This window comes from Anas acuta, chromosome 3 (genome assembly GCF_963932015.1).
Source record: "Anas acuta chromosome 3, bAnaAcu1.1, whole genome shotgun sequence".
Classification (NCBI taxonomy): domain Eukaryota; kingdom Metazoa; phylum Chordata; class Aves; order Anseriformes; family Anatidae; genus Anas; species Anas acuta.
The window spans coordinates 66405023-66428638 of NC_088981.1; the positions used below are offsets into that span (position 1 = coordinate 66405023).

Genomic DNA, 23616 nt, shown 5'->3' on the forward strand with positions numbered 1-23616 from the left:
CATGCTCCCAGAAGTGACCTGACAAGCCTAGGCAGAGCCTGGGTTGAAGTATTTTGAGATCCCGTGGTAAAGTCAGAAGATTGCTGAAAGCATGGTTTCTCACACAGATATTCAATATATTTTAAAATCATTATCTTCTTTTAATAATAGTATATCTATTAAACATTGTATTTTATTAGTATTGCATAAGATACTTATGTTTTCTGTTTTTCTCTCCCCTACCCCTGCCTAGTGGAATCGGTCGAAATTGGCCATGGGCATCTGGTGGCAGCAGCATTTTGGCAGAATTTGGAACTTTGCATCTGGAGTTCGTACACTTGAGCCACCTGTCTGGAAACCCTGTATTTGCTGAAAAGGTTAGATTGTTCAGTTAAAATCATGTTCTAAAAGATAAATCACATTTTAGGAGACTAATATCTCTAAAGAGAGATGGATTTTCAAAATTGTATTTTTCCAATTGGATTTTTGGAGGAGGCATGGGCCGGAAACATCCAGAAACAAACTTACTGAGCAAATTAATTATCTTTTGAAATTTATGAAAATTTGATGATTAAAATTTCTTCTATTGAGAGACAACTAAAGCGAGATGAACGTGTACATGTTAAAAATCCTAGCCTATGCTTCTCTTTCGAAGTGGAATCAAGCTGTAGCTGCAAGGAGCTGGAAATATGTTTATGTAAGCTGCTCCTAAAAGCCTTTAGAGACATTGATTCCACAGTCTCCCAAGACAAGCTGTTCAAGGTCTGGTACACTTGATAAAGAAGAAGAAACTGGAATAAGCTTTGCATGGAGGTACTCAGAACTATTAATTAAGTTAGGTGTAGGACTCTTTTCAGTCTGTATTTAGACAGTAACTGCTAGTAATGTAGCACCAAGATGCAGAAGGCAGTTTGTGTACCACAACAGAAATTCTTTTACTGCTTGATGTAAGCTTATTTCTCTTGTGTCCCAGCAGCTAGTTCAGTTGATCTCTAAGCATACAAGATGTTTAAAATAAAGCTGTCAGTACCTTTTTTTTTTTTTTTTTTACTGCTTCTGGTCTGTGTTTGTCATGATCTTCATTCTCCCAAGTTGCTACCTTTGCTTTTTTGTGAAAATTAAATTTCAGTTTAAATTATTTCATGTGCTCTGCAGTGAATCGTGCTACTGAATGACCCCATCTGCAGAGCATCTGTACTGTAATCGTTTCCCTGGGCCTCTCATTTGTGGCAAGCTCCTTAATCACACTGGTGGAAAGCTCAGGGCTGAATTGGTTCCTGCTGGGCAAGTTGGTTGTATGAAGCTCGGTTCCAGCAGTGTTCTCCTTTCTAGGCAAAACAACCTTACAATTCACTTACGCTTCTCAACTGGGTGATGGGTTTAGTATGGTAATAAAGTTACTGATTTGGGTGTATGAGAAATAAAATGTTGGAGTAGGTGAGTTTAGTTAAGGCAATTAGCATCTGCAAATTTCAGAATACTGTGGAGGGACAAAATATTCTGTATGGCAAGACCTTAACTTTAGAGCTTGCTTCTATTGTGTTGTTTCATTACCAACACTTGTCACAGAAACTCCAGTCTTTTTGTAGCTTATGTACATGATGATGTCAGTCTAGAGGATCTTTTTAATAATAACATAATTGCACAGATGCATTCAGATACATAGTACATGTGCTGAAAAATACTATTTTTTATTTTATCAGGACGCTTGCACTTTGAAACTCTTCTACTGATGCTGTTTTATTTTGGGGGAAAAATGCATGAGTGCTCAGTGTTTTGTATCCTTCCAATAGGTAATGAATATTCGAAAAGTTCTAAATCGACTGGATAAACCAGAAGGCCTTTACCCCAACTATTTGAATCCCAGCAGCGGCCAATGGGGCCAACGTAAGTAGATCACTTCTTCGGTACTATGAACTGTCTTATCAGTATGCCGTTTGCAGTTGTTAGCTTCTTTCAGTCATTGTTACATGTTTTATTCATTCCTCATATTATATCCAAGTTCTTATACAATGCAAAAAAAATAATGCACATTAAAATGCAGTAAGTAGAGTTATTATTTTGAAATGTTCTTTTTTCAGGTCTTTCAATATGGCTTATGCAAGTGGGGAAACATCAAACAATGTAGCTTTGGAATGGAATTTGTAGATTATAAAAGCCTTTTATTGAAAAGTCTAAAATGCCCTCAAAAGTAGGTGCTTAAGGAAACATTATTAGCTCATCTGAATCAAATTCCATGTTTTCAGCCTGGTACAGCTCCACTGAAGATTAAAAAACTTTTTCCAGTTAATACCAACTGTGATTTCTGTTGAAGTTTAATACTAACAACTAAGAAAGCAAACTAGACAGAACTGTCATGGTATTAATACTCTTGGAACCACTATTGGAGACACCAAAATTAGAAGGCAAAGTATATAAAAAAATGCTTGAAGTATTTGAACTTCTCAGCTCAGAAACTCAGGCTCAAGCTCAAGACCGAGCCTGTTCTTGTTATACATTGCCTTCTCTGATTTTTATTCCAGGTTCAAAGCCTAAGCAGTGTGCAAAAACATGTCTGGAGACCATACTTCTTTCTCCACTCTTCCCATTTACTTGCAGTCCACAACCATCCCATTCATGTTTCCACTTTCAATGTTTCAATGTTCTCTTAAGAAAACAAGCAAGATAAGCTGGCTTAATCTTACAAGAAAGAGGTAGATGAGATGGTTTCTTTGATTATCAGTATTAGAGGTGGTGGGACCACAGAAGACAGGGAAAGGACTGGAGAAATTCTTTAATATAACAATTTGTCTGGTATGCAGCTAAGATGAAGTGAGGTTCTGAATTCTTCATGGGACTGGCTGCTGTCTGTATAAAGATAATTTTTGCATAGGCAAAGAACAAGCTTTTTAATTGAACAAAATATATTTTTGAATGTTTTTGTGTCACTCTGTGAACTAAAAAGATGTACAGAAAGGTTGTGATGCTCATTTGTATTGTTCCATCAAGACAAAGGCCATTTCCCTTTGTGCATTAGAAATATTCCCTTTGTTTTGGAAAGCCTCATAGTTTGCTACTCTGTGAGGCTTGTTTGAGGTCATTCTGCCACTGGCCTGTGGCAGCTCAGTGTGTGTAAGTGCCTGACTCCAGCTGGCACGTTTGTACAAACTCTCTGGTGTCTGTGCCCACTTGTTGCACATGCTGGTTTAGCATGGCTTTGTAGAACACTAAAGCTTCCCATTGATCCTAAAGCAGTAGGTACCAGGTTTGGTTAGAAGGCCACCTCAGTGTTTGTGAGCCTGCGTTCAGCCAGCTTTAGCTACCTTGGCTTCCTTCCTTGGCTTCAGTCAGCCTCAGAAACTCAGCTTTTTGGTGGTAGCCTAGACAACAACTTTCCTAACTTGTATCCAATTCCCTTTTTTAGTGCAATAGTACTGAGAGCTCAAATAAGTGAGGCTGAACTGGGACATCCTGCGCCTGGCATTCAGCTTAGTTACACAGTCACACAGTTACTCTTGTGGTGGGCTGAATGATAGTAGATCTTGCTAGTAGCTGACACCATTAGTGGCTCTGCCTTGTTTATTTTAAGGCAGTCAAATACTGATGCTTCCTTGTGGCCTTTGACATTTCCGTATTTTTAAAGTAATTGTGTCTTATGTACTTATCTTTCACACTAAATGCCAGTTTCTGTTAGTTTGAACAGTAAAGATTACAGTGTATACTGCCTTTGTTTTCTGTGTAGTATTGATGTAGAAATTAGCTTTCTGCACGTGCAAATCATGAACACAATTGTTGATGTGGGTCAGTCCCTAGCATGCTGAACAGTAAAAGCAAATTTAATCTTTACTTGTTGCATCTCTTCCAATTCAATTGTCTCTGTTTGAAGACATTGATTTTTTTTTTCCATAGTAGGAGATCAGAACATAAAAGTTGAATGGTGTTTTATTCAAGATTGCTTTTCTAGTCTGTTTTCAGTTGATTACACCAGGAAAAGAAAGCCTAGCCCCATAACTAGTTCAAGACAGAAGTATTCCCATTCAAGCGTCAAGTGGGGAAGGGGAAGTAGTTTCTGAACATTTCTTCTTTAGCAATGCTGTAACTATGAAGGACACTGCTGGATCACTGCCACTGTTCCTGTAAATTCATTTAGCCCTTGTTATTTTGACAGTAAACTGACAGTGATTTGCTGCAGCATGCGTCAATTGGATTTGTCTACTGCAATAATGTATATAATAACAGGGCTTATTATTGATGAAACTGTGCTTCTGCTATTTAGTTTGCAAATGTCAGAGGTTTCTATGGTAATTTATTTAGGAAACCGTAAAGGTCATTTAAATGCTGCTGTTCAAAGATCAGCCCTCCATCATAGAAAATGTTCTCATTTTTTTAAGAAGCCTCTTTTCCTTTTGGATCATGAACATTTAATTAAATAAATGGTATATTCTTTGCAGAAATTTAATATATCTCATTCAAAAGAATAAGGGGAAAAAAACTGTTGATAATCCAGGTTTGATGGCACAATGTATCTGTTAGGCAAAAGGATGGGATACATTTGGAAAAAGAAATTATTTTTTGTATGTCACCGGCTCGAGGAGGAAAAAACACTGTTAATAAAGTTTGAAATGGAAAAAGGTCTATCTTCTGCAGATGCATGGCTTTCCGATTCAGTAGGCAAAAGGAAGCATTCCATGAAGAGAAGATACTAAGGAGTTTAAAAATAAATAGATTCTCTGTGTTCTGAATTCCACCAACAGAGGCATAACTGAAGTTAAGATCAGTGAGTTGATGAGAAACTTGAGGTTGGCACCACTAACCTTCCTGCTGCTTGCTTTGTAAGCCTGGATTACCCCAAATGAGTTCTGCTTTTCTCATGCCCAGAACTTTGTGGTATGACTCAACATCTTGCTGCGCAATATATGTATGCACATCTCCATCCTGGATGTCTTGGATGGTATTGTCAAACCCCTTCCATGCTGTAAAATTGACAGATATAAATGAATAGGCCTGGTAAAGCATTTTGAAATCCTTTCACTGAAGACTCAATATATGCCAAGTCCCTTAATGTTACCAGGCAGGATCAACTTCAAGAAGAAAACCTGGAGTTCTTAGTTTAACGGAGCTTAGAGGTTGTAGTGTTTTACACATTTAGGAGATAAAATGCTGAAATCATACGATAACCCATTAGAATTTGGCCAAGTATCTTCTCAGCTCCTGGACAGCAAGTTGGTGCCACCTTGTGCAGGTAGCTAAGACCATCGGTAATTCCTGCATGGCTGGTGCAATGACATTGAATGACATTGAATGGTGCAATGACATTGACTTGATTGCAGTGCCAAGTCCTAGATGTGTGCAACTGAATAATCACAGCATTTGTAGTACCACATTTTTTCATATAGTAAGCACGGGACAGAATAAATCAATGCAACAGCAAATAATCTTCTGTAGATCTATCAAAGTCTTTTTTTTTTTTTTTTTTGCCTCTAGAACTATTGCTGACTTCTGAGACCAGCTGGATGTTCAAAAAATACTATAAAATTAACAATAAAGTAAATTCATCTTTGTAGTAGTGAGCTTAAAACATTTTGATTTTTCTATGAGTTTACTTAAATGGAGCACTAGTGAATAAAGAACAAATAAAAACGATACCTGCATATTAAAAGGGGAAAGCATTTATCTAATTACAGAGTACTTTCTACTTTTTTCTTGTTTTTAAGATAAAAAATAACTTAGGTTAATGTGTTTTTGTATGACATTGACTATAAACATGAATTAGATATTAAACATACAAGTTCTTGTTTCTTTTCTGTGAACTCCTGAGACACTGTGTGGATGTTAAATAAGTATGGTGTATTAGCCTGATGAAAAAGCCAGCAATTAAAGAAATAATTTTCTTTATATACCAGCTGGAGTGTTTTTGAGGTTGCAGGCTTACACTTATTACAAGACTGCTACAGGGAGAGATGTTTAAATGTATTAAATCTACCACTGTGTCATACTGTAATTGTATTTTATTGTCCATGCTGGAGATGAAATTGCTGTTGAACTTCTTTATTCCTTTTTTAGATCACGTCTCCATTGGAGGGCTTGGGGATAGCTTTTATGAATATTTGCTCAAGGCATGGCTGATGTCGGACAAGACAGATGAAGAAGGCAAGAAAATGTATTATGATGCTGTTCAGGTAAATGAGATATTTAAATCTTCCTTGCCATAATAATCTAATCTCTAATAATTCTAACAATATGAGGGATTTATGTGTTTGCCACCACAGAGTGCTTTTTTGTTTTTAAAGAATTAGTTGTATTTTTAAAAGCCTTCATCAAATATAAATGCTAAATGAATACAGATACTGTGAGAAGGGGGAGAGTCTTGAATTACAGTTAATTTTTTTCAACTGAAATACAGTCAATCTTCTCTAATACTGGAGGGAAAGTGCATAAAATATGCACAAAAATGCATTTACAAGTAGCTCTCATATGAAAGCTCAATTTTGCCCTCAGTTTTCTCTATATCAACTCTTTTTGCCTTCTTTCTTATAATCAGAAGGCAGTTACTCTCTTGTATTTCAACCTAGTATTTCATCCATTGCAGTGTTTTGACTGTGGTCAAAACAGGAATCAATACATTATGGCAGATAATTTACCCCCCAAAAAATTATTTGTTACACAGGGACTCTTTGTTACAAGAGGCATACATTTGTCAGACTCTGAAACAGCCAATTATTCAAATTAGACACAAGAGTAAGTTTTCAAAAATCAGAATTGTTCCAATTTATATTTTTATGTTTTGTTTTATTTATGATCCTTCTGGTTCGCAATTTTCTTTGTTATTGGTGGTGTTTCCTTAATGTACAGTTTGGGGAGAACTAATGGCTTTGTGACACTGGATTGAGACTTGTGAAGTACTAAGTTTAAATTCGTATTTACAGGCTTTCCTTGCAGTCTGGGCAAATGACCTATTTCCTCTGTTCTTTGCTTTCATATATATATATAAAAGAGGATAATACGGCTACTTTTTTCCATCCTTTCATCTATTTTGACTGTAAGCTCTCTAGGGCTGGGACTTTTATCTCTTATTAACTGTATGTATGTTCAGTGCCTCTGTAGACAAGGCTTCGAGATGCTAAGCAATATCTCCTTATTCTTTCATACATTTGGAAATGCATGGTCCTTAGAGAAGAAATATAAGTCTCTTTTTACTTCCCACACAGCCAAAAGTTCTGGCATTAGAAAATGCAACCCTGACTCACTGGAAATTTTCTTTTTGCATTAGAGAGAAAAGTCATATGTGAGGATTTGAGGGAGGGTGTGATCTCTGCTGGTTGTACATTTGACAACCAAGCATCCTCTGCTAAGAAAATCCTGCCTTTAATTTTGTAAGTGCAGATTTGGATGTGGTCAGCCCCATTTGCACCGATAACATGGTTTCAGCTTCAGAGCAAAAGGTGGATTTTAAATTAGGTTTGAGTAAATTTGAGGATATAACATAAGAACAGTGATATTGTAATAGTTCAGCCGCTAGGTTGGCAGCCAAAAAGACAGAACAAAGCATCTGGTAATACGATATCAATTCATCTTATCATGGAAGGCATTTTGAACCACCTCAAAGCTGCTTCTAGTCTTCAACTTTCACTGGTTTAATAATGCCATTTCTTTCTATTAAATACATTCTCACACAGGGAAAGTGCTAGTGTGTAGACATGTGCAGTAAAAAACGTGGTTTGCTCATACATCTCTTCTGGAAACCGCTGCAGGCTGAGCATCCCTAACGTGGTGCAGTCATGGCCCTTGGCAGGACCGTGAGGGTGTCGCGCCCCATCCTGCCAGGGACCACTAGAGTTAGCCAAGCACCTCGATGGTCTTGGATGGTTCTCCAAAGGCTGAAGGTCTGCCTTCTCCTGACTCCAGCACAGCTTTTGGGCAGGTGGTAAGGACTCAGCTGCACCACGGATGTGTGCCTGGGTCACTCCTGAGCAAGGCGGTATGGCTGGGGCAGGGGCTGTGTGCTCTTACCTGGCCAACGAGGGAAAGGGGCAGGAGTGTACATCCAGCTGAAACCCACACTGCGATAACAAACTCCTTGTGTACAAAAGTTGTAGCCACCATGTCTGCAGGTGTCCTGAGGTCTCAGCAGGGAGCAGAAGCCATCATTGGCATCATTCAGCAGAAGCAAACTTCCTGGCCAGGGTTTAGTATCGGCAGCAGTCACTGAACACAACAGTATCACTGACAGGGTTTGGGCTCTGCTGTATGGCTAGATTTAAAGTACTCATTATCTTAATATTTTGCAGTAATAACAGCTCTTAGGCAGTCCAACCATCAAATTAGTCCAAAATATCAGTGTATGAGAGGGTCAAATGATCCCAAAATATGTGCTAGATTTAGCTATGCTGATGGTTGAATGTTTTCTACTATTTTCTGAGCAATGTTCCTATTCTCCATTTTCTGTCCTGCGGTTCATCTGTATCAAACTGAAAGCATACACACAGCATAGCTTGATGTTGTAACGTAGCTTGTTCAGATAACAGCAGCAGGGAAGTTGCAGTATCACAGAAATTGCAGACTGTTTGGGGCCCGCTGACATGCTAGGTTCTTCACCCAAGTGACAAGCCTGTTTTGAAATCCATCCTGTTATTGACTTTATTGCTATTGATCCCTTACTTATCTAAATTAAAGCTAATTTAAGTGTCTGCACAAGCTGCAGTCTTTCTTTATGACTAAGCCAACACGTTTTGGGCATTCTGAGTCTGCTTCATATTTTCTTAGATAAATTTCCCTCAGTGCTTTCAGACTCTCTTTAAGACTACTCCAAAGGGAACGGTGCAATTATTCCTAGCCGTTCAGTCCTGCATATGCCCACCAAATTCTGAAAGTACAACATGAAGGTTTGATGCCTAATTCAATGTCTTTCACTATCCAGAAACCACAAATGAAAATATATGGTGAGTTATACTTCACTCTGTAAAGCTGAAATTTGTTTAGGTAAAGCTTCAGGGTCATTTCTTACACTGCTCAGTAACTTATATTAAAAACAAAAAGTTCTTTGTATTAGAATTTTTGTAGCATCTATAGTTTGTTTTATGGCTCAAGTGAAAAGCAATAACAAAGATGCCAAACTATATTTAAAAACTTTTTGTTTACCATGAATGAGATGTATATTTGGCTGATGCTATTTTAGAGAAGAGTTTATTTCTAATGGGAAAAGGGACAGAGATATTCTTGTTTTGAATACCAGAGCATAATCTTAATAAGGCCATCAGAGGGATCCATAAATTCTAGAATTTGCGCAAAGACAAGTGAATGTATTTTTAATGTAAGTTATTTTTTTCTTCTGAAAAGCAATGCAGTATTTTATATCATGTCCTGCTTCGCATAATTCAGGAAGTAAAAAAATCTTCTAAACTAGTTTAAATGGATATCATGAAACATTTAGTTACAGAACAAATGCGTATTGAGCTTTCAGTCATGTTACCGATCTGGAGGATTTAACTGGCTATAGAATAAACCATCAGTCTTTGCCAGCTTCCAGTACAGGAAGTATTGCGCTCTTTTCAGTTAATCTCTGAGGGACAACTGAACAGGTTTAGTAAAAGAATATGGTAATTCAGAGCAAAAATGGACCTTATGGGTTTACTTCAGTCTGGCAACAGCAGTGTCACAAGCAATTGCACTGAATCCTCCCCTCTTGAATGTGTCAGCCCTCATCTTAAAAGTTGAAAGGCAGTTTTCCCACTACTTCTGTTAATAGGTCATTCCCATATCTTTTCCTAATTTTCACATTACATTCATACATGGCCATTGCTGCCAACTTTCTACATCTTAAATATCCCTTCTCTCTGACACTGCTTCCATCCACCACCACCCCCCCCCCGAATGTATTTCTAGAGAAATGGAGTATCTGAGGTATCTAAAGAGGGAAGTACCTCATCCCAGCAGAACTTTACAGGAAAAGGGGGAATCCCTCACCAGCAGTTCCCAAGTGGTTTGGTTCGCTTCATCCAACAGTGATATCAGAGTGGTAAAGCTGCTGCGTTCTGCAGAAGTGGTAGTTTACTTTTAGACATTTAGATTTGCTAATTTTTCTCACTGGGAAACAACTGCTTGGAAGATTGTAACATAGGGGCTAGTAATCTCCAGACAACTTAGTATGTGGAAGTAGAAATGATGGAAATAGCAAAAAAACTAGGTGGTGTGCAACATCACAGCCATTCTCTGTCAGATTTCAACAGCACTGCTGAAACTCAGCCTACTGCTAGGCTGGGTTGCATCATTAAGGAATGTGGTAAACCTTTCTGGGTATTAAACGGCAAAAATGTCACTTTTTGCCTCAGAATTCTGAGTATTCAGACAAAATACATTGGATCTCTTGGTGGTGCTGGTGCTTTGTTTTGTCGCATTGCTAACAGTTGAGAGTAGCCTTGATATGCTTGCTTTGTACTTGGCTGAGGGAAGCTATGTGGGACATTCTTTGTTTTGGGGCATTTTTTGGTATATTAAAGTGTCAGCATTAAGTAGTGAACATTTTTCAGAGCTGTCAAGGTTTCAGCCTTTCAGATAAATAAAACAGATCCACGCAGACTCCTTTCTCATTGAAATGAGGGGGAGAGCAAAGTGTTAGGAAAATGAAAACAGGTTATTGGCCATCTTCAAGGTTTCGTGAGGGTATATTTAACTGTGGTGACAGGCTGGTGGTGGGTCTGGATTGCCTGCAGTTTCCACTAAGTTGCTTAAAGTGATTTGCTTTGTGATTATAGTGATCCTAGAAACTAAGTAACTGATGTGAATAATGACAGAACGGCAACAACTCAATTAGAATAGTTTGTCATGCTGTGTAAAGCCAAAAGTATGTTAATGAATTGGACGCTCACTACTTTAACTTTACTTCTTGACATTCAAGGAACTGGGTGAGCCTGCATGGCAGGCAGTGCGGTGTGATAGGAGCTGGCCTTCCCAGTGAAGCAGTTGGTGCAGCGGACTCAGCATTCGCACTGAATACATTTTGGGTATTGTCTATGACTTAAACATATAATAATGAATAAACATGTGGTTTATTTACATCGTTTGTCAGCTGTTGTGTTTAAAATATTTATCACACTGCTGCACTAGTGTTCTGCACATCCTGATAGTATAGCTGTATTATGTAGAAACACAAGATTCATTATGCTTAAGAGACAAGAACACCCAGAGGACTTGCTGCTCCTTTTTCTTCTGGCTAGGTTTCCTCTGTTGTCAGAAGTAAGAGAGGAGTTTTGAGGCTCTCTCCAAGAGAAAGCATCAAGACTAAAGAAAGGCTTTTGCAGATTCTTAAGTTAATGGTTTACTTACAAGTATGCAATCTCAATGTTTTGGACTATACAAAGGACTCAATAAAATGTTTGCTTGTTTATGGACTGTCATGAGAACCAGCAAGCTGTGAAGTTGTTTGAATGCTTTATGAAGGATTTAAACAAGAAAAATCTTGTAAGAGAAATTGTCACCATTCAGTGTGGGGCTTTGCTCTTGTCGTCAGAAATATCTTGTCTGAGCAGCCATATCCCTACTAATACAGCAAACAGCTTGCAGAAGGGGTCTATATTTATTCTAGAACATTCAGAAAATACATAATGTAACTTTCTAATAGGCTTGCTTTGATTCATACTATTCCATTAATACTCTACTAAGAATATGAATAAATCTAACCTTCTGGTAGCAGACAGCCTTAACTACATTTAGTGTAAGAGCATTGGTGCTCTTAGAGACACTAATAGGTCTATACAGACAAAAATACATAAGTAGATTTTCAGGCAAAAGTAAATTATCAGCTTTCCTTTGGAACTTAATCATCTTTTAGTGATCAGATGGATAGGTATCATAGTAGTTAAATGCTTGCCAATATTTCCATTTTAAAATCTTAGCCATCTCCATTACAAGCGTTTATGTTTCATTACACACGTAAGCTTGTCTTTATAACAAGCTGGTAAGTCCAAAAGCAGTAAGTGCCTTACAATGTTTATTATATCAAAATGTTTCTTATATATTGTGTTTAAAGAAATTAAAGTTTGTGTTCCAGTTCTGATCTTTGAAAAGCGGAGTTTGATAAGGAGTTACAGTTTCAAGGGGAGATGATACCACCTCTCCTCAGCAGAAGTATTTGAATAAATTGTGGCAAAGGCTTGAACTTCCTGTTTCATCCTAGCTTCTCAGATACAATGCTTTCACAGGATTTCATGTCTTGTAATATGTATTTAAAACCACTATGGTTTAAACACCTAAGGATGTTTAAAAAACAGAATTAGCTTACAAGTATAAATTCATATAAGGTTAGGGAAAAACTTGTGCAATGTTTTTTTCTGCAATCTCCGAAATAGCTGCAACAATGGAAAAATGCAAATTTTAAACTTTCCATAATAAACACACTGGAATTTTGGACAAAGGATAAATTTGATGAATTGTGAAGAGTGCTGAAGAAAAGTACCTACTACATTAGATCAACGTAATAGAGAAAGATGAGGAAAGGAGTTCAAAGTCAACAGAACAGGCAATTGGTTTACAAACTCAAAGTATGCAAAACCACAGTAATCCTGAACTGCCTGCTTTGTGATGATTCAAAGCAATAAACTGAATTGGTGCAAGCCATAAATATTAAAATAAAAAAGTAAGCAACTGACATTTTTGAATTATTGGAAATATCACATAGCAGAACTCTTTCACGTTCGTTGCTTCAAATTGTCAAAATACTGTTTATGAAGACGATCCATAGGGGAAGCAACACACATTAAGTGTGGTGTGGACTGAGATCATTTATTGTACTTTATTGTAAAGAAGCATGCAGAGTTGTAATTATCCCCAAAACAACCATTACAAACCCTGAAAATTTAGAACTAAGATCATATTTTTGAAGTTCCAAATTTATTACAGTAGGGAAGCGTGTAACTGGTTTGCAAGAAAGTTTTATCTCCAGCTACAGTGACACCTTGAGGTAGGAAAGGAAATGCCTGCTTTTTATTCTTAAGACAGAAGAAGTCATTGAAATTAATCAATTGTAATTAAACAGTTATTGTAAAAGGAGAGTTAAAATGCATACATGCCAGAGGATGTAGAGCTGCGGTTTTCATTGTATTTTGAGCTTTGTAGTTGGTTATCCCCAGTCCTTTAGCAGAATTAACTTTTTCATGGCATACATTTATTTTGAATAGATCAACTTTCTGAGGTGCAGAACTTTTACTGAGAAGCCTACATCTGTTCTCTGTAAGCACCTTTGTTAATATTTTTATTCTTTGGTGGCATAATCCACCAAGAGAATGCCCTCTACTAAAAATAAGCTTCTTGATTGTTTGCTTGTTTGTTTGTCTGAATTCATTTCAACACTGAGATGATTTGAGTTCTGTTTCCTCAACTTGGTTGTCCTAAATAACTCAAAGGATAAGTTGCAATCACAGGATCAAGTCAGGGGCTGAGGAAAGAGAGAGGTGTATTTAAGCTTCACTTTGTCCTCTGCAGTCCCTGGAGGTTAGGAAAAGCTGACTAGCTTAAGAGGGTCCTATCTCCCTGAAACACATATTCTGCTGGAGATCCCTGGGCTGATACCAACTGAGTGAATAACTGAATGGAGAAAAATGGATGTTCGTTAGGAGGAACCAGTTCTGTTTAATTTTACAATATAATGTCAAGCCCAAGAAACATGATAAGTGGAGAACACAAAACATATCCCCTTAAAAAGTGCAGGAGGGGAAAGAAATCAGCTTGGGAAAAAACAGTTAGTTTCTCTTCTGTGCTGTGAGTTAATAGGGAGCAATTTGGAATCCTATAACCAAAAAAAACAATTCTAGTTTTTCATTCACAACAACTCTGCCAATGTTACAGATAGGCAAGGGCATAATATTAAGGTGAACTCTTGAGAAAGATGCTGCAAATAATGCAAGGTACACTTGCGTCACAATTCAAAAAGTAAAAGGGACTGTTAGTGTTTCTAATTGAGTGCTCAGGCATTTTTACAGTGGTATAGAAAGGATAATTTCCCACAAGATTTAAAAAAAAAAAAAAAAAAAAAAAAAGTAATGTAGCTAAAAGCTTTATTGAAGTGAGGACTGTAAGCAGAGCCTTACATAACAGCATGTACACACACAAAAACTATTTCCAGGCAGTGTATCAGCCATAAAAGTTAGGCTGGCTAAACAAGCTTACAGGTACACTCCAAACCATGTATTGTTCTGCTTTTACATGCAGTAAATTTATTTGCTTGAATATCTGGCAAATGTTGTTTATTTGTCTTCAGTCTCCCTTCCTTCCTCTCCTTTTTTGTCAACGAAAGTCTGTTGTCTAAACTTTTTTTTTAGTACTGACAGGTAGAAGCATCTGCTATTGCTCCCTTTGGGATCCATTTGCAGCCACTTCTTTGCAATCTTTTATGTTGCACATTCTCTCTGCATTACCTTGATAGAAAAAAAGTCACTAATTGAATTGCAGAAATGCATTCTGTAAAATGGTAAAAATGAAATTTCCATTTACTTAAAAGGAAAACTGTACCAGCTCCAAACAATTATCCATCAATAATGTATTTTCAGTTAATCAAAGACCACATTCTTCTAGCGTTTTGGATTCCTTGCAGATGTTGTATGTTGGTTTACAGCGAGCATATTCATTACAGTAAAATTAAATAATATTCCCTATAGTGATAAATACGACACCACCTGATCTGCAAGGACTCAGAAGGAATTATTTGTAGGTAGGGAACAGGTTATACTAGAGTAGCAATTAAAGTAAATGGGTGCCTTTTTAAAGTGTGTAGATAATTATTATGTCAAAATAAAAGTAAATTGATTCTAAGTATTAAATTCAGAATTAATTCTGCCAAACAGAACTTTTCACTTCGTGGATCTTTATCACCATGCTACCCAATCTTCTTTTATAATAATTTGTTTTAGTAACTTGATTTCACTGCCAAAGCTTCCCCCACAGCACTGCAGATAGCAATTAGCATTTCACTGTGGGATTGTGAAACTAACTTTTCATCCTACTCCTCAAGTTCAGACAGTTACTGTATTTTTGTTTAAAATGATAGTATTTCTTCCTCATCCTACAACTTTCTTAACTTTGTGTTGAAGTATTTTTACACTTAAAATAGTTGTCTATATATTCCAGCTAGTGAATTTTATCTTGTTCTGGACCACAAGCTTATTAAAAAAAAAAAAAGTTCAGTCCAGCCTGATGGCACTTAAAACCTTTGTGAAATTCTCACTGAAAAGTATTTTCTTGTGCTGCTACTAAGTGCATACTATTATAGGATAACCAGCAAAAATAATAAAAATTTGAGTTGAAGTTTTGTCAATATCCAATAGGTGGATAATAGAGGCCTTTGGTACTCTAGTACCAAAGTTTTTAATTTCTGAACTTGGTTTTAGGTAGTTCATTTCTGAGAAGAATGCCTAAGTAGTCTGAAAGGTATTTTCCACAAAATTACTGTGTGTTTTTAATAATAAGGTATCTCATTACAGTATATGAACTGCTTAATAAAAATGCAAACAATGATGAAAGAGTCTGGAAGTTTTCCAATTATTTCTATTTTCTCATAAATTTCACCTGTCTATGCAGCAATACATTTTGTAGCAGGTTCTATGAACCCTGTTCTGTCAACTCATTAATTATAAATTAAAATATTTTATACCCAAATTAGCTAGCTGAAAAAATATTTAGAGACCTACTTAAAGAACATTATTTTCAAAAGCAGTACCTAGGTATTCCACTATCAGCTTCCCAACCTGACAGACAAGCTTTTTGATAATGGGCTTGGAATACATGACCAAATGAGCTCAACACCAACTCAGCTTCTGTAATGCTTTCCTCTTCCACAGCAGGGTCTGTGGTTTGGCTGCTTAAGGAACCTTTTTTTTCCCCACCCTTTTGCCCTTCATATGTAATTCCCTTTTTATAGGTTAAATTATGCAGTATTTGTTTAAAATAAAGAAGCCTTCATTTTTTACTGCTGATTTAAGATTTAGGTAAGTTTTTCAGTTGGTACCTGCTGCTAAAAATATATAATTGAGGACGAAACAAAAGGATTGAAGAGCTTTCTGAGCCAATAATGGGCCTGGAGGTGGGCAGAAAACATGCTCACTAAGTGCTTTGCACTAATATTAGTGGAAAATAAAATGTATTTTTCAATGTGACATTCTTGGCACAAAAACCTACTTGGTAAGTAAACCTTATAGAATTATTCTGCTGATGTTCCTAGTTTACAGAAGAGTTTTTCTTGCTTATAAAAACACCCTTTAAAGATGTCTAAATGGAAACAAATAACTACCATCAATACTTTCTCTTATAAAACAATATATATATATTTTTTTTAATCCTGGCTTTTTTGTTAATATTTCTTTGTATTGATATTTCATTATTTTTTTTCTCTTGTACAAGGCAAGGTCAGTAGTGTTTCTGGATTGTATGATTTCAATAGAATAAACCTGAACACTGGTGGTTAATTCAATATATGATAGCATTCAGTCTCCGCAACCCTTTAAAGAGTAATAACTTACTTTCTGTATGTGTTTCTAATTAATGTGCATCAGGTCCATTGTTTTAATTCTCTTCCTCTGATAATGGATGGCTGTTTTACTGGATTCTGTAATCAGTGACCACACATTGCTAACGGCACACACTTCTAATTCTCTCTAGCAGATTTGTCTATTTTTATTCTGCTCATTTTTTTCCGGAAGTCTCTAAGAGACTCCATTCTTGATTGATGACTACAGAGGAATTCATCCCTGGGGATAAACTCGTCAGTCTTGGGTGTGCTATACAGACCCAAAAGCCTAGCATCATTCAGTACACTGAGTCAGATGTTGTGAACATGAATTCTGCCTGCAACTGTTTATATTGATGTAAACATGAGTTTATACAAATAACCAAATTATTTGTCAGAGTTCAAATGGGAAGTATGGAACTGAAGTGGTGGCTAATCACCATTAAATTGAAATTATCTGAAATCATTCAAAGTAGGAGAGGAAAGAAATAAAAGATTTTTAAAATGGAATTTCTTTTTTTTCCAATATTTTTGTAAAGTGTGCTGTGTAAATTGCTGAAAGTTGTAGCAGAATTAATCATCATTACTGGTGTATGCTGATCTGTGTTGGTTGGCTATACTTTTAGGTTATACTAGCTCGTATTATTGATTTTACTCTATAAGCAAAGGCAACACTGAGAAAAGCCAACTGACATACAAGACACTTTTCAGGGGGCTCTGTTTTTGTCTTTGCCCTTCACAATATGCAATTTGCTAACTTTTGGTTAAAAAAAAATAAAATAATGTCTTCCTGCAGGCCATAGAGACCCACCTCATACGAAAATCAAGCGGGGGACTGACATACATCGCTGAGTGGAAGGGTGGACTGCTGGAACACAAGATGGGACATCTCACTTGTTTTGCTGGAGGCATGTTTGCTCTAGGAGCAGATGGAGCACCTAGTGACAAGACAGGCCATCACATAGAGCTTGGTGCTGAAATTGCTAGGACTTGCCACGAATCCTATGATCGTACAAGTAAGTACGGTATCACAGAGTTCATTTTCACAGTTTGGCTTTGTGAAGACAGACATCGGTATTATATGCATAGTGGTGAATGAAAGTTGAGTCGTGGTGAAAACTCTTAATCTTTTCTGACTAAATGCTGGTTTACTCCATGAGTAACTCCAAGAATGGCTGCTCTGTTTTATAAATAATTGCTGTGCATCTGAATCATAGCCTACTCACTGTGCTCGCTGTAGTGATTAAAATGACAGCTTTTTTTTTCTTTTCCACTTTGTCAATTTCGGTGATCATCTATGCATCAATATAGCTATTAATTATGCTTTATGCTCCAAAAAATATTTTATTTTCAATGCTGTTGGTACAATGCTGCAAACAAAGAATTGCACAAAGAAAGTGGATTTTTGTGCAGGAATTTTCTCTGGGTTCCTTCATCTTCTTACAAAAATAACCCTGGCAGCATGTCAGGTCACAGAGTCTAATTTCAAGTTTGACATAGAAAAGTAAGTACCCTCATCTTTTAAGCAAAATCTGTTATGTTGTTAGTTACATGAAGCCTTCCCGAATGCAAATGTTAGCATCACTCTTCAGACTGGAACTGCTGTTTAAGGTATTGATGAAGAATAGTTCTTCAGTATTATGAATTATTTATTGCAGCACCTCCTGTTAATATTTAGTATCTTTCAGAAGTTATATACCTTTTGGGTATGCCTTGTGTTATATCAAAGAATAGTTGATTTGGCAGGTTATGTGACTTGAAACCTTTTTTAATGTATCTACTTTTATACTGGCTAGGCATGAAACTGGGACCAGAAGCCTTCAGATTTGATGGTGGTGTTGAGGCCATTGCTACAAGACAAAATGAAAAATACTACATCCTGCGACCTGAAGTCATAGAGACCTACATGTACATGTGGCGGCTCACCCACGACCCAAAGTACAGGCAGTGGGCATGGGAAGCTGTAGAGGTAATGTTCTACGGTAGTTTTTTCTTATTAAATCCTAGTACCTTGTTAAGTGAGCTATTGCACAATATCTGGATTTTGTTTAGGAGTTGGAGGGTAAATATGCACTTTAAATCAGTAATACCAACCCAAATTTCCAGAGATTCATTTACTGAATAAGTTAAATAAGACAGTTTTGACTAAACCAAATCCTGTTGGTATTGTATATCAGAAAAATACCTTGGGATTTCTCTTTTCTAAATACTTCTCAGATCAGCATCACATTTGGATGTACTGTTCAAGATGCTGAGTATTGCTCCACCTGAATAGAAAGTGCAAATGTGTCAGATTTTAGCATAGGACATGAAAATAAATTCTATGAAATGTATTTTCTATAGTAAATGTACTTAGGTGACTTTAATTAGGGTGATTAAGGTTAAGTATAAGTGTCTAGATAGTACCAAGCATTTTAAAATTGCTTCATTTCCAAAAAGCATAGGTAATCTGGATTGAGCTCCATTAATGATAACAATTTCATCAAGGTTTAAATTTCTGTGTCCCACAACCTTTGAGCTTCAACCAGTTATGCTGAATCTATTTGTATTTGTCTAACATGAACCTTCCAATTGGGCAACTAGTCTATACTGCAAGAATTGTCTTGCCAAATCCATCATTTCCCTTCTTGCAGTCTTTAATCACTCTTACTGTTAGATATGAATGCCATTGGATTTACCTTGTTTTGTCCTCCAGGCATGGGTTCATATTATGCTTCTAGAGTTCACTTATTTTCTCCTCACAGTGATGTTGCACTTGTTAAATTATCTGCCTTTCAGCCTTCCTTGGGGATTTCTAAGCAGACTGAGCCCTTACAAGAAAAATAGAGGAGGCTGAAGAACATTATTTTTGTTGCTCTATATCCAGCTACCTGGATCCCTCTACAGCAACAAAAATCTATAATTGTACTCCGTATTCACCCTCTGAGATACTGAATGTATCTCAAATATTGTGCAAATGGTTTGGTAATTAGATATTCTTGAAGAAATAAATTTATGATAAAATCTGCTTTCCATAAAAGAATATGCAGTAGCACTAACTGTACTTCTGCTCTCCAACTCCTCATTGTTTGCATTTGCTGTGCAATTCCATATCTGCATTAACACCGCATTCAGCTTGGTAGACTGTGGTTATTTAGGAGAATTTATTTGCCTTCCTCAGGTGTTGGCTGTATATGTCTTCAAATAATATGTTTGAGTTACTGATTCAAATGAAATTTCTTTATAAAAAACTCTAATTTAGAGTGCTGCTCCCTTACTTCCTTCTTTGCTAACATCACCCATAAGCACACATTTTGCTACTGGACTCTTCCCAGGCAGATTACAGTAGGAATGTTTAAAATGACTCTTTATGGAAGTCATCCCACCAGGCTTCCGCAGTGCCAAGTGTAGGATGTTCCTTCTCTAGGAGATGATTTTCCTGACTCACTGTTGCTGCCCACACTGATAACATTGTTATAAACAATTGAAATGCTTTCCTTGTTATTGCTCTTTGCCCTGTTGGTACGGTTTGCTTGTGTTTATTTCAAGTTTGTATGCTCATTTACCTTCTCAGTGCTCTCCATGTGTTCCTTGTTTAACATTCTTGTGGTTGCTCTTGTTTGGCTCTAACGTAATGGGTTAGAGCCCATCCGTGGCAGATGCAGCTGGCCCTGTTCGGTACAGACCCATCCCTCCACTGTCCTAATGTGCAGCTGAGTGTTTCTCAAAAACAAATCTTGCAACTTCACAGAAGTCATACAGTCGGTTGCAGGTTTCAAATATTTTCTTGTTTTTTCTCTCTTCTTCCTTGATATTTATAGCCCCTACAGCTCCACCTGATGCTATATTTTTTGTATCTCTATTCTGTCCATTTCTGCTCTGGAGTTTGCTTTACTGCCGCAGTTTGAGTCCAATATCATTCTGTACGTACTTCAGCATCTGGAGAAAATGCAATTATGACAAACAGCAACATCCACCGTTACTGAGTCAGAACGATTTTATCAGCTTAGCTCATGAAAGTCTCCCCTTCTGCATTATAAATGTGGCACATATTTTGAATTCACAGCACTTCCTTTGTTTTTTTCCTTTATGATACTCCGAGACTGACAGCCAGTGTTCACTTCACTTGATGTTTTCCATTACTAGCATAAATGATCTTAGCCACCCTCATTTTCCAAGGACTACTAATTTAAAATGTGTTTCGTTGTATCTCCCCACCCATTGCTACTCCACAGTAAGTGTGAATGTTGCTGTATTCTGAAGGTGAAGGTGTGGGCACAAAAGGACAGGACTGCCAGATAACGGGTGGTTACAACCAATAGACTTTTTATAGTGCTAATGAGAGATGTCAATGTTCTGTTCCTTTAGTTTAGTGCAAAGTAGTTTTGAGGGGCAAGATACTTCACCAAGTAGATACCACCAGAGAGCTAACATGGTGCAAGTTAACCTCTTAGCTTACATCACAGCAGTGCCCGTATGGTATCTCCTTACAACTAACTCTGTTGATCTTCATGAAGAAAGCTCTTAACTACATTAGAGAAAGAAAAAAAAATAATTTGCTTTATTTTACCTCGTCCTGGTTAGAATGCAGATGTTTCCTTGAATAATAGCTTTATCCTTCAAATTCAAGTTCTCCTTCTGTTGTGCCTCGGAAAACATAATCTTGTGTTTGACATTGAAAATCCAGACACAGATTCAGCATTTTGAATTCATTGCAGATTCAGATAGATGAGAGAAAAGGACTACCAGCCAGGGGAAATTACTTGTTTAAACTTAAGTATATTTGTCACTTAGTAAAACTGTCCAGGAAAATTAAAGAACCTAAACACACACAAGAAAAGACAAATAGGCCTGTTATATTTTTAAAGGATCTCTTCTGGAGAAAAATTTGTTTTAAATATACAATAGGCAGCTTACTCTCCAGTGAAAGCTATGGAGAACCTGACATGCAAGCTAAATATATGCAGATAGCTAACCAGGACTCCAACAAAAACAAGGAAATAGAGGATATCTACTCACAGCAAGACACAGATCTTTAACAGCGTTTAGAGCAGGTGGAGGTGATAGATACCTCTGTAATCATTAGTGACTTTTAGTCCCATCTTTCATCAGAAAACACTTATTCTGCCTGTTTGCTTGTTTTTGGACATATCTTCTGCCTTTTCATAGGTTTCTGCCACACGCCATTTGAAATGCAGCATCTTTCTCTACAGAAAATCTATATGTCTGGTAGTCACTTCAGTGATATTTGTAATAACTTCAGAAATAGAGGAACTAGCTGTCGGATGGAGTTAGAACCTTTCATCTTCCCATCAGGGGTTTGATAAAGCTTCAGGTATTTCTGCCTGAAGGTTGTTGCTCCAATACCTATTTCCAGAGTGAGCACCATTTTATAATAGTGTGAGAATGCATAGTAATCCATTGTGCTTACTGTCATTTGCCTTGTGAGACGTTATTTAGGGCTACAGACAATTTTCTGGATTTATTTTTGAATAATGAGTTGTGTTTTAAATAAAATCATCATAGGTTCCTTCAAGATTTTCTTCACTCCTTTATTTTACTGCATCATACCAGAGATGCACAGTGTAAGAAAAATGAAGAGGCTAAAAATATTTTGACCTCGTTTAACAGGTCAATTAGAAATAAAAAGAAATTACTATTTTTAAAAAAAGAGCAGTGATAAGAAAACTAATATTCAAATAAAGTATTATATAGCTGTCTACTTAAAAATTTACAGCTCCTATATAGGTATAGCCGTGACCTTTCTAATGCAAACACCTGTTGAAAATAAAGAAAAGCAGCAAAGTTTGTTAAACAGGATACCTTTCTATGCTTCCATCACCAAGTATATGTGGCTTTGCCCTTCTGTACACACTCTTCCACTGATCTTTTTCCTCTTTCAAAATTAGCTGGTCATATAGAACATTTATGTTGGTAGGAAAAAAAAATAGAGAGAGAAAGATGTTTAAATGATCTGTGTGCTCTTTGTTATTGTAAAATAGGAATCGGTCATTGTTTTACACCTTTTAGCTGAATACACAGTTTGGAAACTAGTTTAAAGGAAAACACATTCTTCAAAAACACAGCACTAAATCGAGCCAGGTACTAGCTTTCTGTCTACGTCTGTGTAGCAAAGATTTTTCAGAAAGGTATCAAAAAAAAGACCTACTGAAGAAAAGAAATCCAGTCACAGCCCAGTATCAGAGGTTTTCCAACTAAAATTTAAATGGTTGCAAAGAAAAACTCAGTCACTTACACAGAAAATGGCTTCCCTTTTTTGAAACTCCAGACAGAAGGAAAAGACTGATCTTAATCATAGCATCCAATTCAATCACAATAACTTTTAAGCACAGAGATATGGCCAAGGAAGGTGTATGTGACAGGATCTCTGAAGCCTGTATAAGCCTGTGATAGAGAGGGTACCATATCAAAAACAGGAAAAAGAAAATAAGTTAAAGTCTTTATCTTTACATCCTTACATCCCTTTATCTTTCCTTCTGAAAACTGTTTTGTGTTCACCTCTTTTATTAATTTGTCATTTTCATTCCCTTCCTAAATGTGAAACTAGATTGTGTGTGCTTATGTTTTTAAAGAGACTTCTATCTCAGTTTCAACTATCTGAAAAAAAGAAAAAAAAAAAAAAGTAAGAAATCTGTTGTAGCTACAGTGTTATTATCAAACAAAGAAAAACCTGACAGGATTACTTTTGTTAATCTCAGTCTTCTTTTTTTTCCTTCCTCACCCCTCTTTAGGCACTGGAAAAACACTGCAGAGTAGATGGTGGCTATTCTGGCATTAGAGATGTTTACAATAATCATGAAAGCCATGATGACGTGCAGCAAAGTTTCTTCCTTTCAGAGACACTCAAGTAAGTAAAGAAAGTTAATTTGCATTAATATGAAGTAGTACTATGTATCATCTTTACAGATAAGTATTTATCAGTAGTACCCTTGACATTCACGTAACAAAAATCTGACTGAAATAGTACAGCTTTTCCTAGGTGACAGGAAGCTAAAGTGCTTTTTTTTTTCCTATATCAATAAAGTAAATTCTCCAACTTTTGGAAATTATCTTTACTTCTGTTAAAGTTACTTGATAGTCTTTGGTGAGATATTACATCTCCTAGTTTTGATAGGATCTAATTATATATGCCAACACTAGGGAAACAAATAAAATGTAGGCAGCAG

General features: G+C 36.6%; 1 protein-coding gene across 1 annotated transcript in view; it reads left to right on the forward strand.

Moving 5' to 3' along the window:
• The window catches only part of MAN1A1 (mannosidase alpha class 1A member 1), a 138064-nt gene that overhangs the window by 110090 nt on the left and 4358 nt on the right, over positions 1 to 23616 (forward strand). Inside the window, exons 6-11 of the mRNA XM_068677591.1 lie at positions 233 to 356; positions 1773 to 1866; positions 6022 to 6137; positions 17247 to 17466; positions 18247 to 18419; positions 23182 to 23297. Of these exons, the coding sequence (XP_068533692.1) occupies positions 233 to 356; positions 1773 to 1866; positions 6022 to 6137; positions 17247 to 17466; positions 18247 to 18419; positions 23182 to 23297 (843 nt within the window). The remainder of the gene's footprint in view (positions 1 to 232; positions 357 to 1772; positions 1867 to 6021; positions 6138 to 17246; positions 17467 to 18246; positions 18420 to 23181; positions 23298 to 23616) is intronic.